Source organism: Erpetoichthys calabaricus, chromosome 5, assembly GCF_900747795.2.
Source record: "Erpetoichthys calabaricus chromosome 5, fErpCal1.3, whole genome shotgun sequence".
In the NCBI taxonomy this organism is placed as follows: domain Eukaryota; kingdom Metazoa; phylum Chordata; class Cladistia; order Polypteriformes; family Polypteridae; genus Erpetoichthys; species Erpetoichthys calabaricus.
Genome location: NC_041398.2, coordinates 209357501 through 209380428, shown reverse-complemented (window position 1 = coordinate 209380428; position 22928 = coordinate 209357501). Strand labels below are relative to the sequence as shown.

At 40.8% G+C, this 22928-nt stretch overlaps 1 protein-coding gene across 1 annotated transcript in view; it reads right to left on the bottom strand.

Annotated features, from left to right (window-relative positions):
- LOC127528025 (ciliogenesis and planar polarity effector 1-like) overlaps window positions 1-22928 on the bottom strand; it is a 46953-nt gene that overhangs the window by 12138 nt on the left and 11887 nt on the right. Inside the window, exons 7-12 of the mRNA XM_051928579.1 lie at window positions 19745-19831; window positions 19480-19586; window positions 10139-10361; window positions 6603-6847; window positions 3846-3939; window positions 1761-1922 (exon numbers count right to left, since the gene is read on the bottom strand). Coding sequence (XP_051784539.1) covers window positions 1761-1922; window positions 3846-3939; window positions 6603-6847; window positions 10139-10361; window positions 19480-19586; window positions 19745-19831 — 918 coding nt within the window. The remainder of the gene's footprint in view (window positions 1-1760; window positions 1923-3845; window positions 3940-6602; window positions 6848-10138; window positions 10362-19479; window positions 19587-19744; window positions 19832-22928) is intronic.

Sequence of the window (22928 nt, the reverse complement as noted above, 5' to 3'; positions counted from 1 at the left end):
ACTGTTAGCCAACAGGGTGCTGGCAGAAATTAGGCTACTGTTGGCCAAAGAAGGAGAAGAAGGGGGAGACGTGTCCGGAGGCAGAAGGACAGGAGGAAGGTAAAGAAAGTTGAACTGAGAGTAGGAACTTTGAATGTTGGTAGTATGACTGGTAAGGGGAGAGAGTTAGCCAATATGATGGAGAGAAGGAAGGTTGATATATTGTGCGTACAAGAGACTAAATGGAAGGGGAGTAAGACCAGGTGGATCGGAGGTAGATTCAAATTGTTGTATCATGGTGTGGATGGGAGGAGAAATAGGGTAGGGATTATTATAATATTCAGTTATAATATTAACATTGATACGTTTATGATTAAGTCAAGCAGAGTTAATAAACAAAAACTTTATGTGAGGATGAATGTTTTTATGATAGTAGTATTGCACTTCACTCTAGAGTATCATTCAATTATGTTCAAAAAAATCAAATGGGAGATAGGATGGCGGCACAGTGGTTAGCAGTACAATCTCTACATTGTCTGGAATATTTTTCTCTTGGTATTTGCAGTTTGTCCCACACTCCAGCATTGCACAGATTACATTAATTGGCCATAGTGCATTAGTCCAGCTTGAGTACAGGTGGGTAAAGGGCATGCCTGTGTCATCTGATAATAGTACTGTATCTGGTGTCACCTGCATGCACATAGGGGACAGCTTAAGGGCTCTGGTGATGGTAATTCCCTGCCGCTCCAGGGGTTGGCACTGTGTACTAATGACTTTTATTTTCCTCCCTTTGTAGATCAGAAGATTGATGGCTTTAACACCACTGATGACACTTTCGGTGTTGGTCCACTTGGACCTGCCACTTCCTGCTGGAAGTGCCTAAAACTGGAATATCTGCCATCTTATGCAGTCGACATTTAGACTGCCATCTGAAAATGTGTTCTCAATGCTATTTGTGAAACGTGTTTGTTTTTTTCCATCAATTATACAGGGTTTGCCTTCGGCTGCCCCAATCCTTTATATGGCTTCTGTCTTGTTTCTTACATTGATAAAAAATATCTTACATGGCAGCAGCTTCAAAGGGATCAATGAAGGGATGTAGAGAGAGAGGTAGAATGCTGTCAAATCAGGCATAGTGATCTTATAGATTCTGAAGCCTCATGAAGCACAGGTTTTCTAGAAGAGAATGTGACTACACAGTGAATGTATCACTTGAATAAAATAACGTTTCATGGAAAATTTCAGCATAGTGAAGTAGCAATGACAGAAAGTATGAGGCAAGTGTCAATATTACATTTGTTATGATGATGTGTTCATACAGCCATTGGGATATGATTAGGCAAAAACTACACAAAGCTCACTGACTCCTTGTGGTAAAGTTTTAAAATAAAATGATAACTTCAAATGAAAAGAAAATAAGTAGCTTATAAATGGATTAAGCAGCTTTGAAGATGGTTGGATGGACAGGAGGGTGGGAAATGGAAATACCTTAAAGAGGTCTGGCTCAAACAATAAGCTTGATGTTTCATTGTAACAAACAGTTATATAGCCTGATTAATCTTTAGACAGAGAGCACTATTATGTTATTTGAGAGACAGGGGACAGCATCATATTGATTTATGACAAAGGATATTAAGTGCAACTGACATCAGGCTGGCTATATTTAGTAAACTATCAAATATACTACATGAACAGTGATTATATTTAAAAAGAGATAAGTAGTTTTTAAATGATAACAGTCAGTTAAAGATCTGCCTTAAGCATTATGGAACTAGCCTTACCGTCAAGATACTGAGCACTTGAAATGTTTTCATTAATGGAAGGAGGGCGTCCTTCTGGGACTGCAGGGATAACGGGTGCAAAAGTAGACTCTGGAAGGAGATGCTTCCCTGCTTCCTCCATCAGATCTGTCAATTCAGAGACAGGACTCGGACATACTGATGCTGCAAAGGAAGAATAAAGAAATCTTGTTGTTCGCCTCTCATATATTAGGTTAGTGAACTTTAATTGGCCATGTAGGAAAACTTCTTGGAATGACATGTTGTGTTATGGGCAATACTTTGCCAAATTAAACTGCTGCTGATCATCAAGGACCACACAATTTAATGTATAAAACAAAACAACATTTTATTTGGAGGATGGAATATAGGACAGTTGTTATTGCTACTGTTTCACCGCCGAATGAAATGGGTTAAAGTCCTGGTCCTGTCATTATCTGTGTGGTGCTTGCATATTCTCCATGTGTCTCTGTGGGTTTTCAGGGGGCACAACTCGTTCCTCACACATAACTTTCAGGACTTTGAGGCTCAGCTGACTGTCTGTTCTGAATTATCCTGGTGTGTGTGTGTGATTGTGTCCTGGTATGGACAGATGTCCCCAGGGTTGGCTCCTGTCCTACCTCTGATATTACCAATATAAGCTTTAATCTATTGATCATTGTGATATTGTGTGAGACAAAGCAAGTTCAAAAATGGATGGGGATGGCTTACTGACAGGTTCTGTGGTTCAGAATGTTTTGTTATGAATTTCACGATCACTCTGTTTCCATTTTATATGTTTACTAGCCATCCCACTTCAGCACCGCCCGCGTAGTAGTGAAACAGGACAAACTTTAAAAATCAATAAACAAACGGGTATCGCTAGCTAAGCGAGGGAAAGGTCCATTCCAAAATGTAGCCAGAGGTAGACCGATTCGAACAGTAGCTGGCGGATGAGTAAGGAGGACCCCACCCGGCTCCCCACTCCTGACATCACGCTTCCCCCTCCCCTCGGCCCACAGCCTCTCTCGGATTAGTGCAAATAAATCACTCCTGCAAGTGAACTATGATACTTCGCACAATGAGACAAGTCACAAAATCAACTGGAATGTTCAAGCAAATTATAGAAAATTAAATCCGTTAAGTAGTTCTCTTGTGAAAAGCGGAAAGAAATACAGATAGACAGACATTTGATTTTATATACCGTATATAGTAGTGTATAAGTCAGGTCTTCAAACCCGAAACATCGATGATAAAATCAAACCCCGACTTATACGCCCGTTCAAAAATGCGACACTTAAATTTTTTATTTTTTTTTTTACATCTTCTTGCTTCCTCCAATCTCGCATCAGTTTCTCAGACACATTGAATCTTGTTGCAGCAGCGCAGTTACCAATTTCTTTCGCCACTTCAACGACTTTTAATTTAAAGCCAGCTTCATATTTTCTTCTGATCAGAAGCTCCATTGTAGATAAGTGGTGCTCTTATGATAAAGGTGTATGAGGTTGTGAGATACAAAAAACACTAAATAGTGCAAACGTCCCTTCAGAATAGTTCAGGTATTACTTTGTGGTCACACAGACAAAATACATAGAAAAAAAGGCAGTGTGTTCCATGGTTACTCTCTCAGGTGGGCGTTAGCATATCGTAATATCTTGGACCAATAGTGTGAGTTTTCTGCAATTGACATATTATGCAATTGACATTATAAAATACCGGAAATGACATGGTAAAACCAAGCCCCAATTTATCCGCAGGAGAACTTAAACGCGAGTATATACGGTATATAGAGATATTAAACTGAATCAGCTACTGATGCACAAAGGCGTATCAGTTAGACTCATCAATGACTTTAAACTGGCCTGAATTGATTGTGCTGGATATTAAGTGAATGAATGTGCTATGTAAAGAATCAGCACATACCCAGCTTTGTGCCTGATGCAGCTTTGATGCAGGTTGCCTTCCTGCGCTTCCAAACTAAGCAAATTCAAATAATGAATGGTGAGACACTTGACCATTGTTACAAAAAACTTTGTTCACACAAGTGTATGACGAACATGTCTGAGGCAGTGGCATTCATGCCTTACTGTAGATGGTAATGAAACTCACCTTCTTGCTCAGGTAAAATCCTCAGCTCACACTCATTCTCTGTTTTCAGTTCTGGGTTGATGACTGCACCAAACATTTCAATTTTATTCACCAGCTGTTAAAAGAATATGTACATTCATTATAAAGCATTCTTGTGCTATGTGAGTAAGCATACTCTGAATAAAATTAATGTATAACCAAAGTGACATGATGGTGTAGTTAGGTGTTTAAAGAGATGGCATGTTTTGGTCAACTGTAAAAGAGTTACCCACAGCTTGGGCTGAATCTCACATTCTTGGACATCCATCCATCCATCCATCCATCCATCCATTTTCCAACCCGCTGAATCCAAACACAGGGTCACGGGGGTCTGCTGGAGCCAATCCCAGCCAACAAGGCGGGGAACCAATCCCGGGCAGGGTGCCAACCCACTGCAGGACACACACAAACACACCCACACACCAAGCACACACTAGGGCCAATTTAGAATCACCAATCCACCTAACCTGCATGTCTTTGGACTGTGGGAGGAAACCGGAGCGCCCGGAGGAAACCCATACAGACACGGGGAGAACATGCAAACTCCACGCAGGGAGGACCCGGGAAGCGAACCCGGGTCTCCTAACTGCGAGGCAGCAGCGCTACCCACTTTGCCACCGTGCCGCCCATTCTTGGACATAGGTTAAGATAATCTCAACTGTGATTAACAGTGTAAAGCACAAACATAATGGCACTTGGCCAACAGGTTAGCATAGTCTGTGGCACATTCCCTGTATGCAAAATCCAACAAGACAGGACTGCTAACATATATGAAATGTGTTAAGAGACACAAGTGTCCAAGGATTATTGTGTGAAATGGGAAATGACATGAAGGCTTACCAGTAGTTGGGGCAGGCAACGGCCAGGAAAGAGTAAAGGAGAATAACCAGGCATCCAGAATTAAGAAGACAAGATGAGAATCAAAGGTCAGAGACAAAAGGCATTTTCATCTACCATCATCTTCTTTGAAGTTTTCCAACGCATTACTGAAATTCCGGTTAAAGATGTCTATGGTTCCTTGTAGTAATAATTCTTAGGTATATAAACTTTTACAGTACAAGTAAAGGTAATCTGGTTTGGTCTGGTGTGCAAGAGAATCTGCCACAAAATGTATGTTTTTGTTTGAATTAATTTTAATTATGAAGATTTTATGAAATTGTCTCAGCAAGTTCAACACCAATATCATAGATGAATCTTTGTTGGAAATATAAAGCACAATGACATAAAGAGATATTTTCTGTTCAAGCTTTTATCCCATAATCCTTCAGAGTTGGACAGCTATTGGTTCAACAGCATTGGTGAGACAGGACACCTCCATCTGGCCTCACAATCCAAATTAAAATATTTGAAATTTATGTTTATACTGACTTGACGCTTCTAGAAAACTACATAACAATTAGGTCCATGCAGATATGTTGGGGCCGATCCCAAGTTGGCACAACATGGCAAATAGATACACCCACCAAACTCCAGCAAAAATCCCCTCTGCATCCAGAGATAGCAAGACTCTTGGAGATTCAGACCCTAGAGGAGAATACATTACAACAAACAAGTGCAGAAGACTGCATATTTAACACGGTCTTTAATAAATACAGTTTGATTTTGTGATATTACACAGGGAAGTCCTTTCTCTATTTTTTTAGGTAAAACTTACTCCAAGATGTTAACATCATTATTCGTAAGTGAAATTGGTCTTGTACATCATCCTTGTACATTGTGGCAAGTCTTTATTTTTCTTTGGAAAGAGAGTAATTGATTCTTGGAGTCATGTTTTTCATAGAATTTTCCCTTGGTGAACACTGATAACAATAATGGGCTTACTGTTTTTTCTTTGTGTTCATAATGATGGTGAAGTGATGCAAAGATAAGTTGGCTTTCTCTTGTAGCCAAACAATTACATTTTACTTGCACGTCTAACATGCAACGCGTTACTACTCTCTGACTTTGTGATAAACAAGATTGTTTTAAAATAGACAGTGATTAGAACAGACAGTGAGTTCACTGTTATGTCCTATTCTTCAAATGGAAAATACAAATCGTCTTAATCTGATATAATCCTTATTACTATTTTCAAAACACTTTTGTCAGTTATGCTCCCAAATCTGGAATCCTTGTGGAGAAAACCCAGAGAAAACCTCCACAGCTGTCAAATACTGAAGCTAATTTTAAACAACTACCACATGTGCGCATTGGGGGCAGCTTAAAGGTTATGGCAGTGGTAACTCCTTGATGATCCACAGGGTGGCACTATATATCTTCTCCTTCCTCTGTAGACCAGATGATTGACAACCTTACCACCTCCGACGTCACTTCCAGTGTCTGTCCACCTGGACTCACCTCTTCTTGCTTGGCCTATATTTAACCAGAAGTGTTGCCATCTCAGACAGTCTATTTTCAGACTCGCACCTTCAAAGGTGTATTATTTTGTACTGTATTTGTAATATACAGGGACACAGTGTCGCCCAAAAACCTTTATCTTTCTTTGTCCTCTTTTACACATGTCTGATTGTATTAAACTTCTAAACATTAAAATGATAAATACTGTATATAAAAAATAAACTTAAAAATGGATGTATATGTCAATTAAGAAATGAATGAACGATGGAATATGAAGAGTACAGTTACACAGAAACACATGGATAGACATTCAACTGAATATGGTTACTCAGCAGTACCTAAAAATATAGAGTGTTAAACCTGAAGCTGAAATTTTCACCCAATTACAAAAATAACACCTACCAGTCGGGTGTTGGAAAACTCCAGTTCCATGTCCTTAGCAATATTCTGCAATGCAGTCAGCTGAATGTCCATCTCTGAGAGTTTGGTAGCAACATGCTTGTGGATCACAGATTGGCTTAAAGACTGTGGCAATAACCCAATCATGGTGTCATCCTGTGACAGAAACCATTTGGTTGGTTCACCTCCAGGGTCTAAAGAACTGGGTTTTATCAGTGGAAATTCTGGTGAAACTGAAGAATCAGATTCTGGAAAAAGTATCAAAATAGGTAAGTGCTAAAAAAGAGACAAATACTTTGAAGATAGTTTTCTTTATACTTCACAGGAATCCAAAGGATTTACTCATTAGAGGCCAAGAAAAAGATTACCTTTGTTTTGCCACAGAAAGAATTGAGGCAGATTTTAATTAAGAGTGAAGCCTTGCAAAGTTTGTAACTAGGAAGTCCAAATTGATCTGTCATCTAGCCTAATCAAAATTGCAGAAATCAAAGTAAAAAGAAAACAAGCCCTAAGTTATAACAAGAATATCAATAAACAAAATGCATGTCCCACTAAAGATTCTTATTCAGGACCTGGGTAACTAGAAAGTCTGACCTTTATACTCTCTAACCTGTGACATTACTGGTTGCAACCTCCATTGTCCAGCATAGCAACATGGCAGGCAACAGTACACCGACTAAGCCCAAAATGTTGGTACCCATGGAAAACAAAATGGTGTCATGGAAAGACATTAATATTTTAACATCTATAATTAAAAACGTCTACAAAATCTCTAATCAAAATAATATTTGCAACCACCAAAAAGACTTAAATATAGCAGAATATTCAAGAAAAAAAAACAAAAAATGAAATTGTAAAACTGTGGTGGGATGGTGCCTTGCCCGGGGTTTGTTTCCTGCTTTGAGCCCTGTATTGGCTGGGATTGGCTCCAGCAGACCCCTGTAACCCCGTAGTTAGGATATAGCGGGTTGGATAATGAATGGATGGATGGATGGAAATTGTAAAAATTTATAACAAAGTCACAGCATATCAACTTTCCTTTCTTGGATTATTTATGGAGAAATTTAAAAGGCTAATGTATTGCATAGTTACACCATGGTTGGAATTGCTGCTATTTTTGAAGTTTATTAAAATTATATATATATATATATATATATATATATATATATATATATATATATATATATATATATATATATATATATATATATGTGTGTGTGTGTGTGTGTTTTGACAACAAAAAACACTGAGAACACACGGAATACAATATAATACAATACAATTTATTTTTGTATAGCCCAAAATCTCACAAGAAGTGCCATAATGGGCTTTAACAGGCCCTGCCTTTTGACAGCCCCCCAGCCTTGACTCTCTAAGAAGACAAGGAAAAACTCCCAAAAAAACCCTAGTAGAGAAAAAATGGAGAAACCTTGGGAAAGGCAGTTCAAAGAGAGACTCCTTTCCAGGTAGGCTGGGCATGCAGTGGATGTCAAAAAAAGGGGGAATGTTACCAAGAATGTAGAAAATGAATTTGGGGGCAGCAGGATACGTGATGCTGGTCTGGGTCCCATCCCAGATGCCCCTAATCATCACCTTAGACCTCTGTTCTTGGCCTTGGAATATTGGTAATGATCAATTTTCAGGTATGTCTATGGAAAACATGTATGATATTTACTTCTTCATCTTTTTGGTGCTCCTCCAGAGGCTGTGAACAACCACGGCAGAGCCTACCCAAGCACCTCACTAAACCATTCTACCTGTAGTAGTGATGGGAGGTTTGTACAAAGGGCTGTGACTTAATCAGTGCGAACTTGAGACCTGCACTTACTGAGAATTCCTTGTTCATGTGAAACAGCTGCAAGACCCAGTGCCCATGACGAATGGGATTCAACAGCTTGCCCATATCTTTCTGTGCCAGGTAGACACACATTGATCTATTCAGTGTAGTGTACATGCAGCACCAGATATCTAAAGACTGGTTTATATTTGATGCGTATGCTCTGGGTGCAAGGCCATGTGGTGAAAATGTTGTCAGACATGGCCAATCACGCTACATTTTTCTAACTATACGCCAATGCAGATGTGGCGCCACGTATTCAAAATGGTGAATCTCAAGAAGAGACTGGTTACATGGGTGCCAGAATGATAAATGAAGGGCTAAATGTGATGCAAAACACATGAAAAACAAGGAAGACATGCAAAGACTTTTGAAATGCATCTGCTCATCATGTAGATCCCACGCTCATGAGAATAACACACTCACACTTTCTTCACTGCTTTTGCTCATTAGGTCTGACACTCCACCTTCTCCTTTTCTAGTCAATAACAGCAGGCACAACTCTTCTTCCATCAGCACAGTCTCACATCCTCTGCTGTGACATTCTTAACTATGCGACACTGACCAAACACTATCACTTACCGATGAGAAGACTATCAACATGCAGACAGAATGGGCCATAACAAGTGTAAATGTGTTTTGGTCGCTCACCACACACGTGCTTTATGTTGTGGCTGTGCACAGGCTTCACACGGTAAGTATAAGCCAGGTGTAAGGGTATCACAGACCTGTTATTGCTCAGTCTTACATGCTGTGTGATAGGCCTCTCACAACTTTTTTTTCTATGGTATTGCAAAATGGTTAGACTTTCATAGAAGTGGATAAATGAATATACAGAAGTCTGTGGATAATGACTGCTTACTAAATTTTTATTAGATAGTAATGATCTACTTTACTTAAGACAAATGTTACATTTCACATTGAATGCCACATTATTTTTCGGCATTCCAATGATTCCACTTAACTATAACCTTGGCCACCTCAGCGCTAACTGGGATGCCACAATCCAGCCACAAGCATGATCAACTGGAAACTTACGTCTTGTGGCAGGCAGCCATGACGCCCCTTCTACACGTGTTCTGGGGGAGCAATCATGGACTGCTCAATACCTCCCCCGGGACACTTGGTGGCAACCTCCCTGGCTGAGGATGGTGCCTCAGTTTCCCGCAGGGCCCCATGGGAGATCTCCACAGCCCTGTAGGGATCTGGGGTGGCTACCAGGGGGTGCTGCATGGGTCCCTGAGCCAGCCTGGACAACTCTACAGCCCTGCCCAGAAGTGCAATCAGAAGCCGGTGATCAAGCACCTGGAGCACTTCCAGGTGGGCTATAAAAAGGGCCGGCAACCACCACTCAGGGCCAGAATCGGGAGTAAGAGGACTCAGTTGCCAGGGAGGAGTGGTGGTGCCAAACGGGAGTGTAGTTGTGCTTTGGAGTTGTGCTTACTGGGACTGTGCTGTAGCTGGGTGGTTCACGGGGAAGACGTGCCCTCCAGCTAAAGAAAATAAAGTCTTTGCTTGGATTTTACATGTGCCTCTGTGTCAGTCTGTGCCGGGTCAGGTGCTATACAGCGTCCTTTATCACAGTCTTTACATGTAAAGATAACAGCTGAAATTTAATTTGAATTTGAATAAGAATTTAACTGTACTATGTACACATAACAATAAGCTGAATTTTATAAGATATTACCCTATTGTACTTTACCTTCAAAAGCTGCAGTGATGAAGTCATGTTTGTTATCAACTGGGACCAAACCAGAAGGATCAATATTTACTTCAGAAGCAGCCACAAGATGGAGATCAGAATCTGATGACCTAATTTTACATCGAGAAACTAAAGCTGAGGGCTCTGGAGACAAAGTCAAATCCTTTATCAGCTCTGCAGCATCAATATCGATCACACTTAAAAACTGCCGTCCAGCGGGATCCTGTAAAATAAGGTGAATATAGAATAAATGCAATCATACTTTCAGTTAGTACTGCTTAAATATAGTGCTTGCACATAATCATGGTATGTGGTTACTTATTAATGATTCTGATTAAAGCATAAATTTCACTTTGTACTGCAGTGTGCACAATGTTGTATTCGGATACACTGTGAGTGGTGAAACAGAAGTAGGACAGCAAATGCAGCACATATTAATACCCCATAGACGTGTGCCTGCACTGCTTTCATTTTACGTCAGCAAAAAACCATCAAACTCTATTGATAAAAAAAGATGTGAAAATTTACCATATAATTTCACTTTCACTAAAGAAACAGTAAATTCTGTCTGAAGCAGTCTAGTAGAAATTGTAGTCATCAGTTAAATTTGATGAATCCTGCTTTTTTCACAAGCAGATGGAGGGACTAGTTCATGGCGGAATGTCCTGAATCTATGGATTCATCCTGCGCTGGCATAATTATGTTGGGTCTGTTTTGTGTTGTGCACTTTAGCTCCATTTGTACAATAATAAGTGGATGGATGTCACAGGGGAGCCTCCAAAGGTTGTTGTCAAACAGGTAAATTCCATTAAGGCAGTAGCACACACATCAGTGAATAAGATTTTTGGCCAGGAAAATGACATGCTCCTTGCTACAAGGCTAGAAAACACATGCAAAGGTGCCAGGAACATGAAAGGGAAATGTGGCTTAATACAATCGCCTTCCCTGTCAACAGATTTCAATTCATTTGACTATCTGAGTTATGAAATACAATGATCCCTACACAGAGGCGTAGCTAGGGTTTTCAGCACCCGGGGACAACTGAAGATTTTGCGCCCCCTCCTGTTTGCCAAAATGCAATGGGGAACATCAATTCGGCGACCCCTGGATGCTGCACCCGGGGACAGACGTCCCCCCCCTTGCCCCCCCCAGCTACGCCACTGTCCCTACAGAGTAATATCTCTCTATATATAAAATCCAACGTCTGTCTGTCTGTTTGCATTTCACGAGAGAACTACTTAACGGATTTAGATCGGGTTTTTTGCTACAATTTGCTTGAAAATTCCGGTTGATTTTGCAACTTCTCTCATCACACTAAGAATCATAGTTCACTTGCAGGAGCAATATATTCGCACTAATCCGAGACAGAGGTTGCGGGCCGAGGGGAGGGGGTAGCGTGACGTCAGGAGTAGGGGGCCCAGGGCTCTCCTCACTCACACGTCAGCCTCCATTCTAGTCGCTCTACCTCTCACCACATTTTGGAGCGTATCTTGCCACTGCTTAGCTAGCGATACCGGTTTGTTTATTGATTTTTAAAGTTTGTCCTGTTTCACTACTACGCAGGCTGAGCAGCAGGGGATGGCTAGTCTTCTTCTATAATACGCTACCGTGGCTGTTCGTTTGTCTGTCCAGGATTTTAAATCACCTGTAGCTCGCAAAGCGTTTCACCTATTGACTTGAAATTTGGTACACATATACTACGTGACGTTTACTATCCGCTTTCGGGGTGATGATTTTTATTACTCTTTTCGTTTTTATTTTATTTTATTGTAGAATCAACTCTTGGGAGCACGCAGCAGGGCGGCCGTGCGGCACATATCGTATGGGCGCCGTTCTCATTCCCTACCACCTTCGCTAATCATTCTTGAGGCAGATTGAAGACTTAAGTGCCAGCTTAAGTGAAAAATTAAAGAAAATGTACTAAGTAATTGCAACACAAAAACTAACTTAATCAGTTTTAACGCAAAAAGATGCCAATGAAAGAAGAGAAGCAGCGGGCCGCTAGGGTGGAGTAAAGAAGAGCTGCTCAGGAAGCAGTAAGCACATCAACCTCTGAGCAAACGAATGCTAAACAGAGACAGAGAAAGAGGATGGAAACGATAAGTCAAGTGTATCACTGCACACGCCGTTACTGGTATAAAATATATGCAACAACTATGGACACACTGAAGTTGATTTGGGCTGACACCGCACATGTGATTAACTTCACCCTAAATTAAATCAGCCTGTTCTGAAGTTAATGGGAGATCATCTCACTACTACAGTATGTGTAACTAATAATATGACTGTTAACCACATATTTGAAACAGAGCAGTGGTACACTGTATATTCAAGGAAACATATTTACTACAGCCCAAACCTAAATCAGTGTGTCACACGAAAATGGAAACTCTTTCAGTGTCTAACAGACAAGATGAAACCCTTACATATCAGAGGCAAACCTCTGGGTGCTTTCTGTGCAGTGCTGTTTGATTAGCTCAGCAATCCAGGAGGACCTCGGAGAGAACCGCTGTTTTTCTGGATTGGGCAGAGCCAGTTGAAGTGGTTTGGGCATGTGGTTTATCACATGGATGGTGTACAAGACAAGAATGGGAAAACACACGGGACAGTCCCAGGATGGGCTGGAAGGCTCTCTCGATTGTCCTGGGAGAGTCTTGGAACTCCCAAGAAGGAGCTGGAAGAAGTTGCTGAGGATAGGATGGCCTGGCTTACCCATCTCAGCATGCTGCTACCATGAATGTCATCATGATAAGTAGAGTGAAACTGAATGAAATTGAAAAACACCAATAAGTTCTACACAACTTTACTTTTATGAAATGTCACTTTTGTGTCTATAGTACATAAAGTTGACAAATAATAAAAAATAGGCCTGGACTTGGTGGAAAATAACTGGACATTGAGTGTACTTGTCCATTCTCTCACCAGTATAAAAGTGTGAATTTCCCCTTGGGATTAATAAAGTATCTATCTATCTATCTATCTATCTATCTATCTATCTATCTATCTATCTATCTATCTATCTAAAGGACAGTATGTCATCACAAGGCCTAAGTGAATAATTCATGTGTCCAACATGTCCAGCTACCAATCTTTAAAAAATTACCTTCAGATCCCTTTGGGTGTCTGAAAACCCAGGAGGCAGAAAGAACAAACTTGGGGAAGTGGCAAAGAGGCAGAGCAAGAAGCGAAAACACACCCCAATGAAAAGAGAGCAAATTCTGAATCATCATTGACCGCCGTACTTACAAAGTACTTATGGTTTTCCTTTTAGGTCTACTAATTGTTCATTTTTTCTTTTCAGCTGTCTCTGATTTTTTGTTTTTCTATCAATTGATTATACGGTACATTTATTTTTATTAACCTGTCCATTGTCTAAGCCTGCTTTATCCTTTACAAAGCGGCCTCAAGTTGGAGCTTTTGGAATGGGTGGAATGCCACCATGGGGGACACTCACAAATACAAATACAACTGCGTATTTTAATTTAATAAAAAATTTTGTTGGCATATACTGTATGTGGAAATAAGCTTAGCTGGAAAAAGCTGATATGTATACTGGAAGGGCATCAAAACTCCAGACGGGCAATGACTCAGAGTACCAAAGGACTCTAATTCAGGCACCTGGCGATGTCAAACAGCAGTGCCAACTACTGTGCCACCCCACAAACATTTTTTGTATAAATTAAGTATTCATGGTTTTAGTTCCATATCTGTTTATGTAAATGTGTAGCAAGACAAGGATATTTCCAACTCATTTAGCATTTTATCCAACTCTGGAAAGCAAAGTTGCAAAAATGATGAACATTTCTAACTTTTTGTATTTTGATTACATCTTGCCTGAAGAAGGGGCCTGAGTTGCCTCGAAACCTTGCATATTGTAATCTTTCTAGTTAGCCAATAAAAGGTGTCATTTTGCTTGGCTTTTCTCTACATTCATAATGGCTAACACGGTACAACACCCTAGTACTAACTTTTTGTATGAAAGCAAACATATTTTGAAGCATGTATTAATATCGGTACAGCAGGATGATTCTTGGCTGATGTTAGAACTTCTTGACTGTCTCAGTTTGCTTTGTCCAGATGCAGAGCTATTTCTCAGGGCCAGGCTGTCTCTAAACACAACATAGTTTTGTGTTCTGCTAAATGAAGCAAAGTCATATGAAACATCAACTGGGGGCTTCTTTCAGTTTTATTACTTTACATCTTAGGACTTGGGCTGTCAAACAATTCCAATTTTTAATCGCAATCAATTGCAAATATTCATTCAGTTAGTCTCATTGGGGGGGCATGGTGACGCAGTGGTAGCACTGCTGCCTCACAACAAGGAGACCACGGTTCACTCCTGCGTGTTCCTTGTGTGAGGTCTGCATGTTCTCCCTGTGGGTTCCCATCCAAAGACATGCAGTCAGGTAAATTGGCCCTAGTGTCTGTGTGTGTGTGTGTGTGTGTGTGTGTGTGTGTGTGTGTGTGTGTGTGTGTGTGTGTGTGTGTTTACCCTCGGATGGCCCAGCACCTTCTCCAGGGATTGTTCCTGCCTTGTCCCCTATGCTTGCTGGGACAGGCTCTAGGTTCCCTGTGACTCTTCCCTTGGCAAGCAGACTAGGAAAATGGATGAATAATCTCAATAATTCAGATATTTAAATGAAATGATTTTGTTTGTCTAGTGATGTCCAGTAGTCTTCAGTGAATGTCATTAGTAGCTATCCAACTTCACTCCCACTTATCTCATAATAATCTATATGAAGAGTTCCAGTCTGGTTTTCGACCACCTCCATAGTAGAGAAACGGCACTTGTTAAAATTACCAACAACCTTCTTATGGCAGCTGACTCTGGTCTAATCACTATTCTCATCCTCCTTGATCTGAGTGCGGCCTCTGATACTATTTGTCATACCACTCTCCTTAATAGATTATCTTTGATTGGCATTACCCAAACTCCACTAGATTGGTTCAGATCCTACATCTTAGGCCGCAGTCAGTTTATTCAGCTTAAAACTTTCACACCCCAACCCACCGCTGTTACTTCAGGTGGGCTCTGTCCTGGGGCCTGTTCTTTTTATTATTTACCTTCTTCCTCTTAGAAATATCTTTTGTAAATATAACATTCATTTTCACTGTTATGCTGATGACACCCAGCTCTACCTTGCTGGTAAACCCACCTCTTCTTTTCCACCACCTTCGCTTCTTGACTGCATTGCTGAAATCAAATCCTGGTTTTCTTAAAATTTTCTTAAATTAAACAGTGACAAAACTGACGTTCTCCTCATTGGTACAAAATCATCATTATCCAAAGCCGATAATCTTTCACTTGCTGTTGATAACTCCTTTATTTCCCCTTCACCTCAGGTCAAGAGTCTGGGTGTCATCCTTGATAGTACTCTACCTTTCCAATCTCATAGTAATAACATCACCTGGTCTGCTTACTTCCACCTACGTAACATTAATCGTATTCACCCCTCCCTCACTCCCCATACCACTGTCATTCTTGTTCACGTTCTTGTTACTTCTCGTCTGGACTCCTCTTTGGTCTCTCTAATAACTCTCTCCATAAGCTTCAGCTCATTACTCGAACCCCGTCTATTCACCATATTACTCTGGTCTTGCAGCAGCTTCATTGGCTCCCAATTAAGTTTCGAATTGATTTTAAAATTGTTCCGTTAACATTTAAGGCTATTCATAACCTCACCCCTCCATATCTGTCCGACCTTCTTCATGTTGCCATTCCCTCCCGTAACCTTAGATCCTCTTCCTCCATCCATCTGACCGTCTCTCTCGCCCATCTAACCACCATGGGGAGCCGAGCATTCAGCCGTTCTGCTCCCAAGCTCTGGAACTCACTACCTACTGAGCTTAGAAATATCGAATCATTTTCAACTTTCAAATGTGAACTTAAAATCCATCTGTTTAAAATGGCTTTTTCTTTATGACTACAGTGGCTTTGTTTGGTTTTAATTTTTATATTTTTATGTGTTAAGTTTTGTTTATAATGTGTTTTTCTATTTATTGTTTGTTCGGTTTCCTTGAGTGCTTAGAAAGGCGCCTTGCATAAATAAAATGTATTTTTATTATTATTATTATTATTACTAGTCATTAAGCCCATTACAATAACGGGCGCTAGAACAGTAGTGCATAAACATTAGTAGGAACAGTCTATATTAAATGGCAAGGGACTTTGACCTCCTTCTTTTTGTTGGTCGTATTTTTCTTTCTTTCAGCCTTTCTTTTGTTGATGTTTACTTGCTGAGCTGACCGTTCTTTGTGGGCTGCCACCGTGTATTGTGTGTCTTTAATTTTCTGTGACAGTAATACTGTCTTGTATGTCAACTGGCTTGTACGTTCGTAATATACCTTTAATTTTCTCTGGCGGTAATACAGGCGTGCGCGTCGGTAATATGCCTTTAATCTCCTCTGACAGTAATACTGGCTTGTATGTGGCTGTAATATGCGTCACTGTATTGTGTACCTTTAATTTCCTCTCGCAGTAATACTAGTTTGTATTTCCGTAAAACGCCTGTAACTTTCTCTGACAGTAATATCGCGCATTGCACCGTGCCCCACGTATGCACACTTCACCAGAAGACACACACACACGGACACCTGGACGCACACAGGGATTTTATTACAGAGGATTACCTTACAGCTTCTTAGCTGCTCCAAGACTTGTGGTTTTCACACAAATCATCGATAAACGTGACACAATATATTTAACCATATTTAGAAGTCTGCAGCCTGATTTACATTTTGTTTTGTTCATAGACTTGGATCCAGTGGTGCATTCCGTGTAGTTTGGTGCAGATTATGGCTTTTAGCAGCAGCATATTTTGCTCTTAAAAGATACAACAAAGACATTTCCATTCTGTGAAATTTAAGCTTGCCAGTTTACAAATATCAGCATTTTTGTCCTTTGAACCGCCTGGAGCGTTTTAAATCAAAAAGCACAAGTCCAGATAGCAAGAAGTGTGGAACAACGCATGGACTAAATGTGATTAATGAAAAATGACAAGTTACACTTCTGAAATGAATCACATGCATTAATCCTTTAGCTTTGACAGCCCTAATCATGACGTAACAAAGAATCTTCACCAAATGCCAAACATTCTCATTTATATAATGGAGATAACATTTCCTGATTAAGGGTTGATTTATTAAACAGTGGGGGTACTTACTTTTTCACACATGGCTAGTACATATTGGCTTGTTTAATCATATATAATACGCTACCATGGCTGTTCGTTTGTCTGTCCAGGATTTTACATCACCTGTAGCTCGCAAACCGTTTCACCTATTGACCTGAAATTTGGTACACATATACTATGTGATGTCTACTACCCGCTTTCAGGGTGATGATTTTTATTACTCTTTTTGTTTTTATTTTATTTTATTGTAGAATCAACTCTCGGCAGCGCGCAGCAAGGCAGCTGTGCGGCGCATGCGTACGTGAATCGTTCTCATTCCCTAGCACCTTCGCGGTCACTTCCCCTACATCTTCATATCTTAAATCATTCTTGAGGCAGATTGAAGACTTCAGTGCCAGCTTAAGTGAAAAATTAAGAAAAAGTACTAAGTAATTGCAACACAAAAACTAACTTAATCAGTTTTAACGTGAAACGATGATGATGAAAGAAGAGAAGAAGCAGTGGGCCGATAGGGGGAGAAAAGAAGAGCTGCTCAGAAAGCAGCAAGTGCATCAACCTTTGAGCAAACGAATGATAAACGTACAGAGAAAGAGGATGAAAACTAGGAATGCTCAAGTCAAGCATATTCACTAGACATTATCGTGCATTGCGCCGTTACTGGTCTTAACATAAAAAATGACACCGTAAAATGCATTAGGTGCTGTTTGTCACCAGAGGCTAGATTTACCTAATTTTAGGACTAAGTGAGGGTTACATGATTGCTTGTTGTGCTGTGAAATATAAAAGAATTGAACTGAAAGACTGAACTTTCTTTTTCATATAAATGTGTAATGTTTCATATTCAATTTTTTCATGTTATCAGTATATTGTAAAGTTAATTAATCCTTGGTTGTGAGAAGAATTATCACCTACTAAGGACAGGATGCAAAGTAAAATGTCCTGGAAAGGAGGTCAGGTCACTGAAAAATGGAAGGATCTCAAAAAGCAACCGTGCCAAGGAAATTTTATAATCAAATGACAATGGGGCACAAAAACTGGCAGAATAACAGCCCCAAAAAACAAAGGCTGGCAGCAGGGTGATATGTTGCCTTACAAAGGCAGGAATCAGACCTTTACTGGGTGGTCTGGCCCTTTTAATGTAGATTAACGGGTCAGAACTGCATGAACATCTGAGAACAATAGTGGACTTCTAAAAGGCACTCCTGACCCCAAACGTGCCCCAGGACTGGAACCCAAAAGTACTTCTGGAAGGATGCTTTAAAGCCCCTTAACCAAGCTTGGAGTGGGGAGTGGAGCGAGTGGCGACAGTGGGAGAAACAGAGGGAACTTGTGGCTCACTTGGGAAAAAAGGGTTGTGGCCCAAGGACTCTTTATTATACTAGTTAGGCCCACTGAAGCTTAGATGTTCTTATTTTAATATCATTGTATATTTTCTGTTGCTCCTTCAGTGTTATCTACCCATGTGTCTTTAATAAATCAGACTTTTCATTTTTCCCTGAGCATACTTGGTGTTATTCTGGGTTTGGACTTGCTGTACAAGTATCTCTACCCGCCACAATATTAATCTATCTTCTGAAATATTTTCAAAAAATGTAGCCAGTTAAATGACCTTAAGTTGCTTAGGGATATTCTATAGCTGTTAAGATCATAATTTCAACTCCGGCCTTTGTGCCTTGCTGTCAGTAAAAAGATGCTCTTCAGTAACCTGCATGTCTGACTGCTGGATGAGTCGTTCAGCTAAAAATACACAGAAACAGACAGCGCCAGTGGCTGTGTGGCTAACGAGGAACAGACGCCATCCTCTGCCTCCTGAGTGTCTTCAACCAAAACTGAAACCTGGGCACAGCTGAGACCCAAAGAGACAAACAAATATGAGAATTATATAAAATGACTATACAGATTACCTAGTTACATACCATTCCTTCAAGCAACCGAGACCCACGACAAAGTGTCTCTACAGCAAAATCAAAATCTCAAACTGATCAATTTACTAGTCTATACTTTCAGTAAAGGACAACACTTTTAAATTAAATAAAAAATGTCTTGTCAAAGGGGTGCTGCTTAATGGATTTGAGGAGAGGAGTGGAAGGACAGGTATGCACAATGAGATCTGCTACTTGGGCTTAAAATCACATTTTTATGTACTTGTTAATATCACAGTCAACATTGCCAAGGGCTTTATTTTAAGATACTGTAATAAACACCCACCATATCGATTGCAGGATCAATGAATTTTGCAGATGCCATTTCCTGTTCAGACACTGCTGGAAATCTTAGATTTAGAAAAACATCGGGTGGCAGCATGGCAGGCGACGCTGAAACAGAAAGAAAATATTTGTAGAATTAACTGTACACTATTAAAATGCAAGTGAAATCCAATAAAAAATACGTATAATCATGACACCTAATGTCCCATCGCTTCCATTCCCTTTCCCAAAATAAAAATTACAAATTCAGATATTCAAAGCCATACCTGTTTCCTCTGCTGAAGCCCTGGGTCTTTTTCCAAAATGTGCGGATGGCTCTGTTTCAGTTTCAGCATCTTTATATGATATTGCAGCTTCAGAGAAATGAGAATTAAATAATTACAGGCAAAAACAGGGCGTGATTTATTTTATCATTATTAAGAACAGTACAAAAAGCAGAAAAGATATTATACTCAGAGCCACCAAAGAGCTTAAGTTATAATAAGGGGAGTGATTTCATAACAGGACCTTTCCTTCAAAGGATATTAGTCCGTTAGTCAAAGAGCAACACACATTTAAATGATAAGGTCAGTAGTTTTAAAGCTGTTTTTATCATAATTGTGGCATGCTGTCATCTGGCCCCAACTCCACCTTTCCTTTGGTGAAGCTGTATTCAGCATTTCTTTAAACCCCTGAGTGGTTTTCGATTGCCACCAATAAGTGAACTTGTAACCTGAAGCTGAATTTATCCATTAACCACACCACATGGTTGGACTATGGATGTAAATGTAGAGACTTGTGAGAATATAAGGAAAGCAAGCTTGCTATATTTTAACTAATCAGCATTAAGCAACCACATTAATCGTCTACACAACCCAATTTAATAACTGAGCAACAGTGTTTGAGGAAAAGATCCCACTGGACATCTAGGCCAAATGTCAAGTCGAGCGGTAAATAAAACTCACTTACTACCACAATGCTCTTAACTTTGGTATTTCACAAGTTTGTTATTTCTTCACAATCATGGTACATATTAATTTGCCAAAAAGAAATTTGTTTTCTAAAGTTAAGCATTTTTTATAAATTTTAAAAATATCTTGATTATTCTTGCAGCTTACAATGGGGCCCGCAGGTTAATGAAACAGCCTTAAAACTTACCAATTACGTCTAGTTTGAAAGATTCCGATTTAAGAAAACACGCCTTCCACGTTCATGAGGCCTCCTTGAGATAACGACAAGGAACTGAAAATACCTATTTAATCACAAATTCCTTGGTACTATTTTTCTAAAATACGTTTTTTGCTCATTTGTCTGCTTGCAGTGGATGTCGTGGGTGTTTTTTTAGACAGTCTTTGTTATTTTTTTTAGTGAAAGTCAAGCAAAATGACACCTTTTATTGGCTAACTAAAAAGATTACAATATGCAAGCTTTCGAGGCAACTCAGGCCCCTTATTTTTTTTTACAACGCCTATGCTGAATGGAAGTGTGGTGAAAAGGGGAGCACATATGAGTTTGATAGTCCTTTGTGCACATAAAAATTAAATCTGAAATGATTACACTGCATTGTACTTTTAATAAAAGCTACCTTATTCATGGCATGTCTTGTGAACACAAAATCCAAAAAAGGGCAGAGTGTGCGACAGAGCAGATTGAAGTGGGGCTGAAGGGTACCAGTGTCTATAGGTGAATGAAACAGCCTTAAAATTTAACAAATACATCCACTTTGAATTTAAGAAAACATGCTTTCCACTTTTATGAGGCACCCCTATGATAGTCAAAGGAAACTAGAAATAATTCCTTTATCACTAATTCTTGGAACTACTTTTCTTTAGGTAAGAATACATTTTCTGTTTGCTTGTCTGCTCACAGCTGCCATCATGGGTGAGAAAATGGTCTGAAAATACAGATATCCATGATGTGAACATAAATCTTGTGATGGATGGCCGGTGAGAGTTTCCGGTCCTCACCCCCAGGCCGCCAGGAGGAGCGCTCCCGACAGTATGGACGTGCCCCGAATTCCAGTAGGGCCTCATGGAATTTGTAGTTTTTATGCACAGCCCTGCTGGATACCTTGGGGACCACCAGGAGTCGCTGTAGGGAGGCTCGTGGACTCTTATGTGCCCTATAACCTGGAAGTACGTCCTGGTCACGTGAACAGGAGAAATGACGTACTTCCAGGTTGAAGAAAAGGACTTTTACCCTGACCCAGAAGTAATAAGGACTTGTGGACTGTTGGGCAGGAACACCTCCGGGTCAGGGGGTATAAAAGGATTCTGGGAAAGCCCAGTACACTGAGCTGAGCTGGGAGGTAGGGTGGCAAAGTGTCTGGTAGAGGAGGAGTGATTATTGTAGTATTGATTGGTGTTTATATGAGTAGTGTGGAGTGGAGGGTGCTTTGTGCACGTGATTATTCCAAAATAAAGAAGTCTTGTACTTTTACCTGGTGTTTGGAGTGGTACCTGAGGGTTCAAGAGGTCGATAAACACCTCTACTGCTACACTGGTGTAGTCGGCAGGATTCGAACCTGCGCGGGGATTGAGGAAGACCGGGCGCTGATAAAGGCTTAACGAGCCAGAGCGGCGCAACAGCAGGAGCGCTGTCAGCCATCAGACACGCCGGAATCCCTAAATAGATTGGGAACACATCTGCCAAGTTTGGAGGTATGTGCCAGGAAAACGCCCGAAGCGCCGGGGATTTTTTATTCCTGTTTTGCAGAGGCCTGCCTCCAGAAAGCAGACGATGAGTCAGATGCCTGCCTCACACCTAGGCAAGATGGCCGCGGTACGAAGAAGTCGGGCCATTCTAGGAGTCTGCAGCGGAGAAGCCCATTTGAGGAAAACAACCACGTGACCTCGCGCAATGGATACCGGGACAAAGAAGGTCACTTTGGGTTTTTCGGTGAGGTCGTTTGTTCCCCGACGGTTCCGAGCTTCCTGAAAGGGAAGGGGAAGGCAAGCGAAGCAGCGCCGGAATTAAATAAAGATAAAGATGAGCGGGATGTGACTGAACGGTCTGCCGACAAATTAGAAGAGGCAGATCTCAGTCGGCCACGAGCGGCCACCCGTCCCTCTAAAGACTCCAATTCCCAAGAGCCTTTGACGCGACCCAACCGAGCACGTGCCGACAACGGACGTGCTCATTGGCTCCCGGCCGGCAGGTAAGAAGAAGGCGGTAGCAAAATTACCTCCGGCCGAATTAAAAAACTTTGTGGACATGCGGGATCTCGAGAAGTATCTCGAGCCCATATACAGTTTCTTTCAGGGCTTGAAGGAGCTGAAGGAGCAAGTAGAGGAGCTGGGAGCTACAGCTGAGGCGCAGCAGAAAGGACTTCAGGAATACTTGCGGCGATTAGGCCGAGAAGCCCCGGTCTTGGTTGATTTGGCGGTACAGGTAAGCCCAAGCCGTACTGTATATTATAAGGGGACGCAGTGCGATTCAGGCCCGCAATTAATAAGTAGCGGGTGCCAAGTC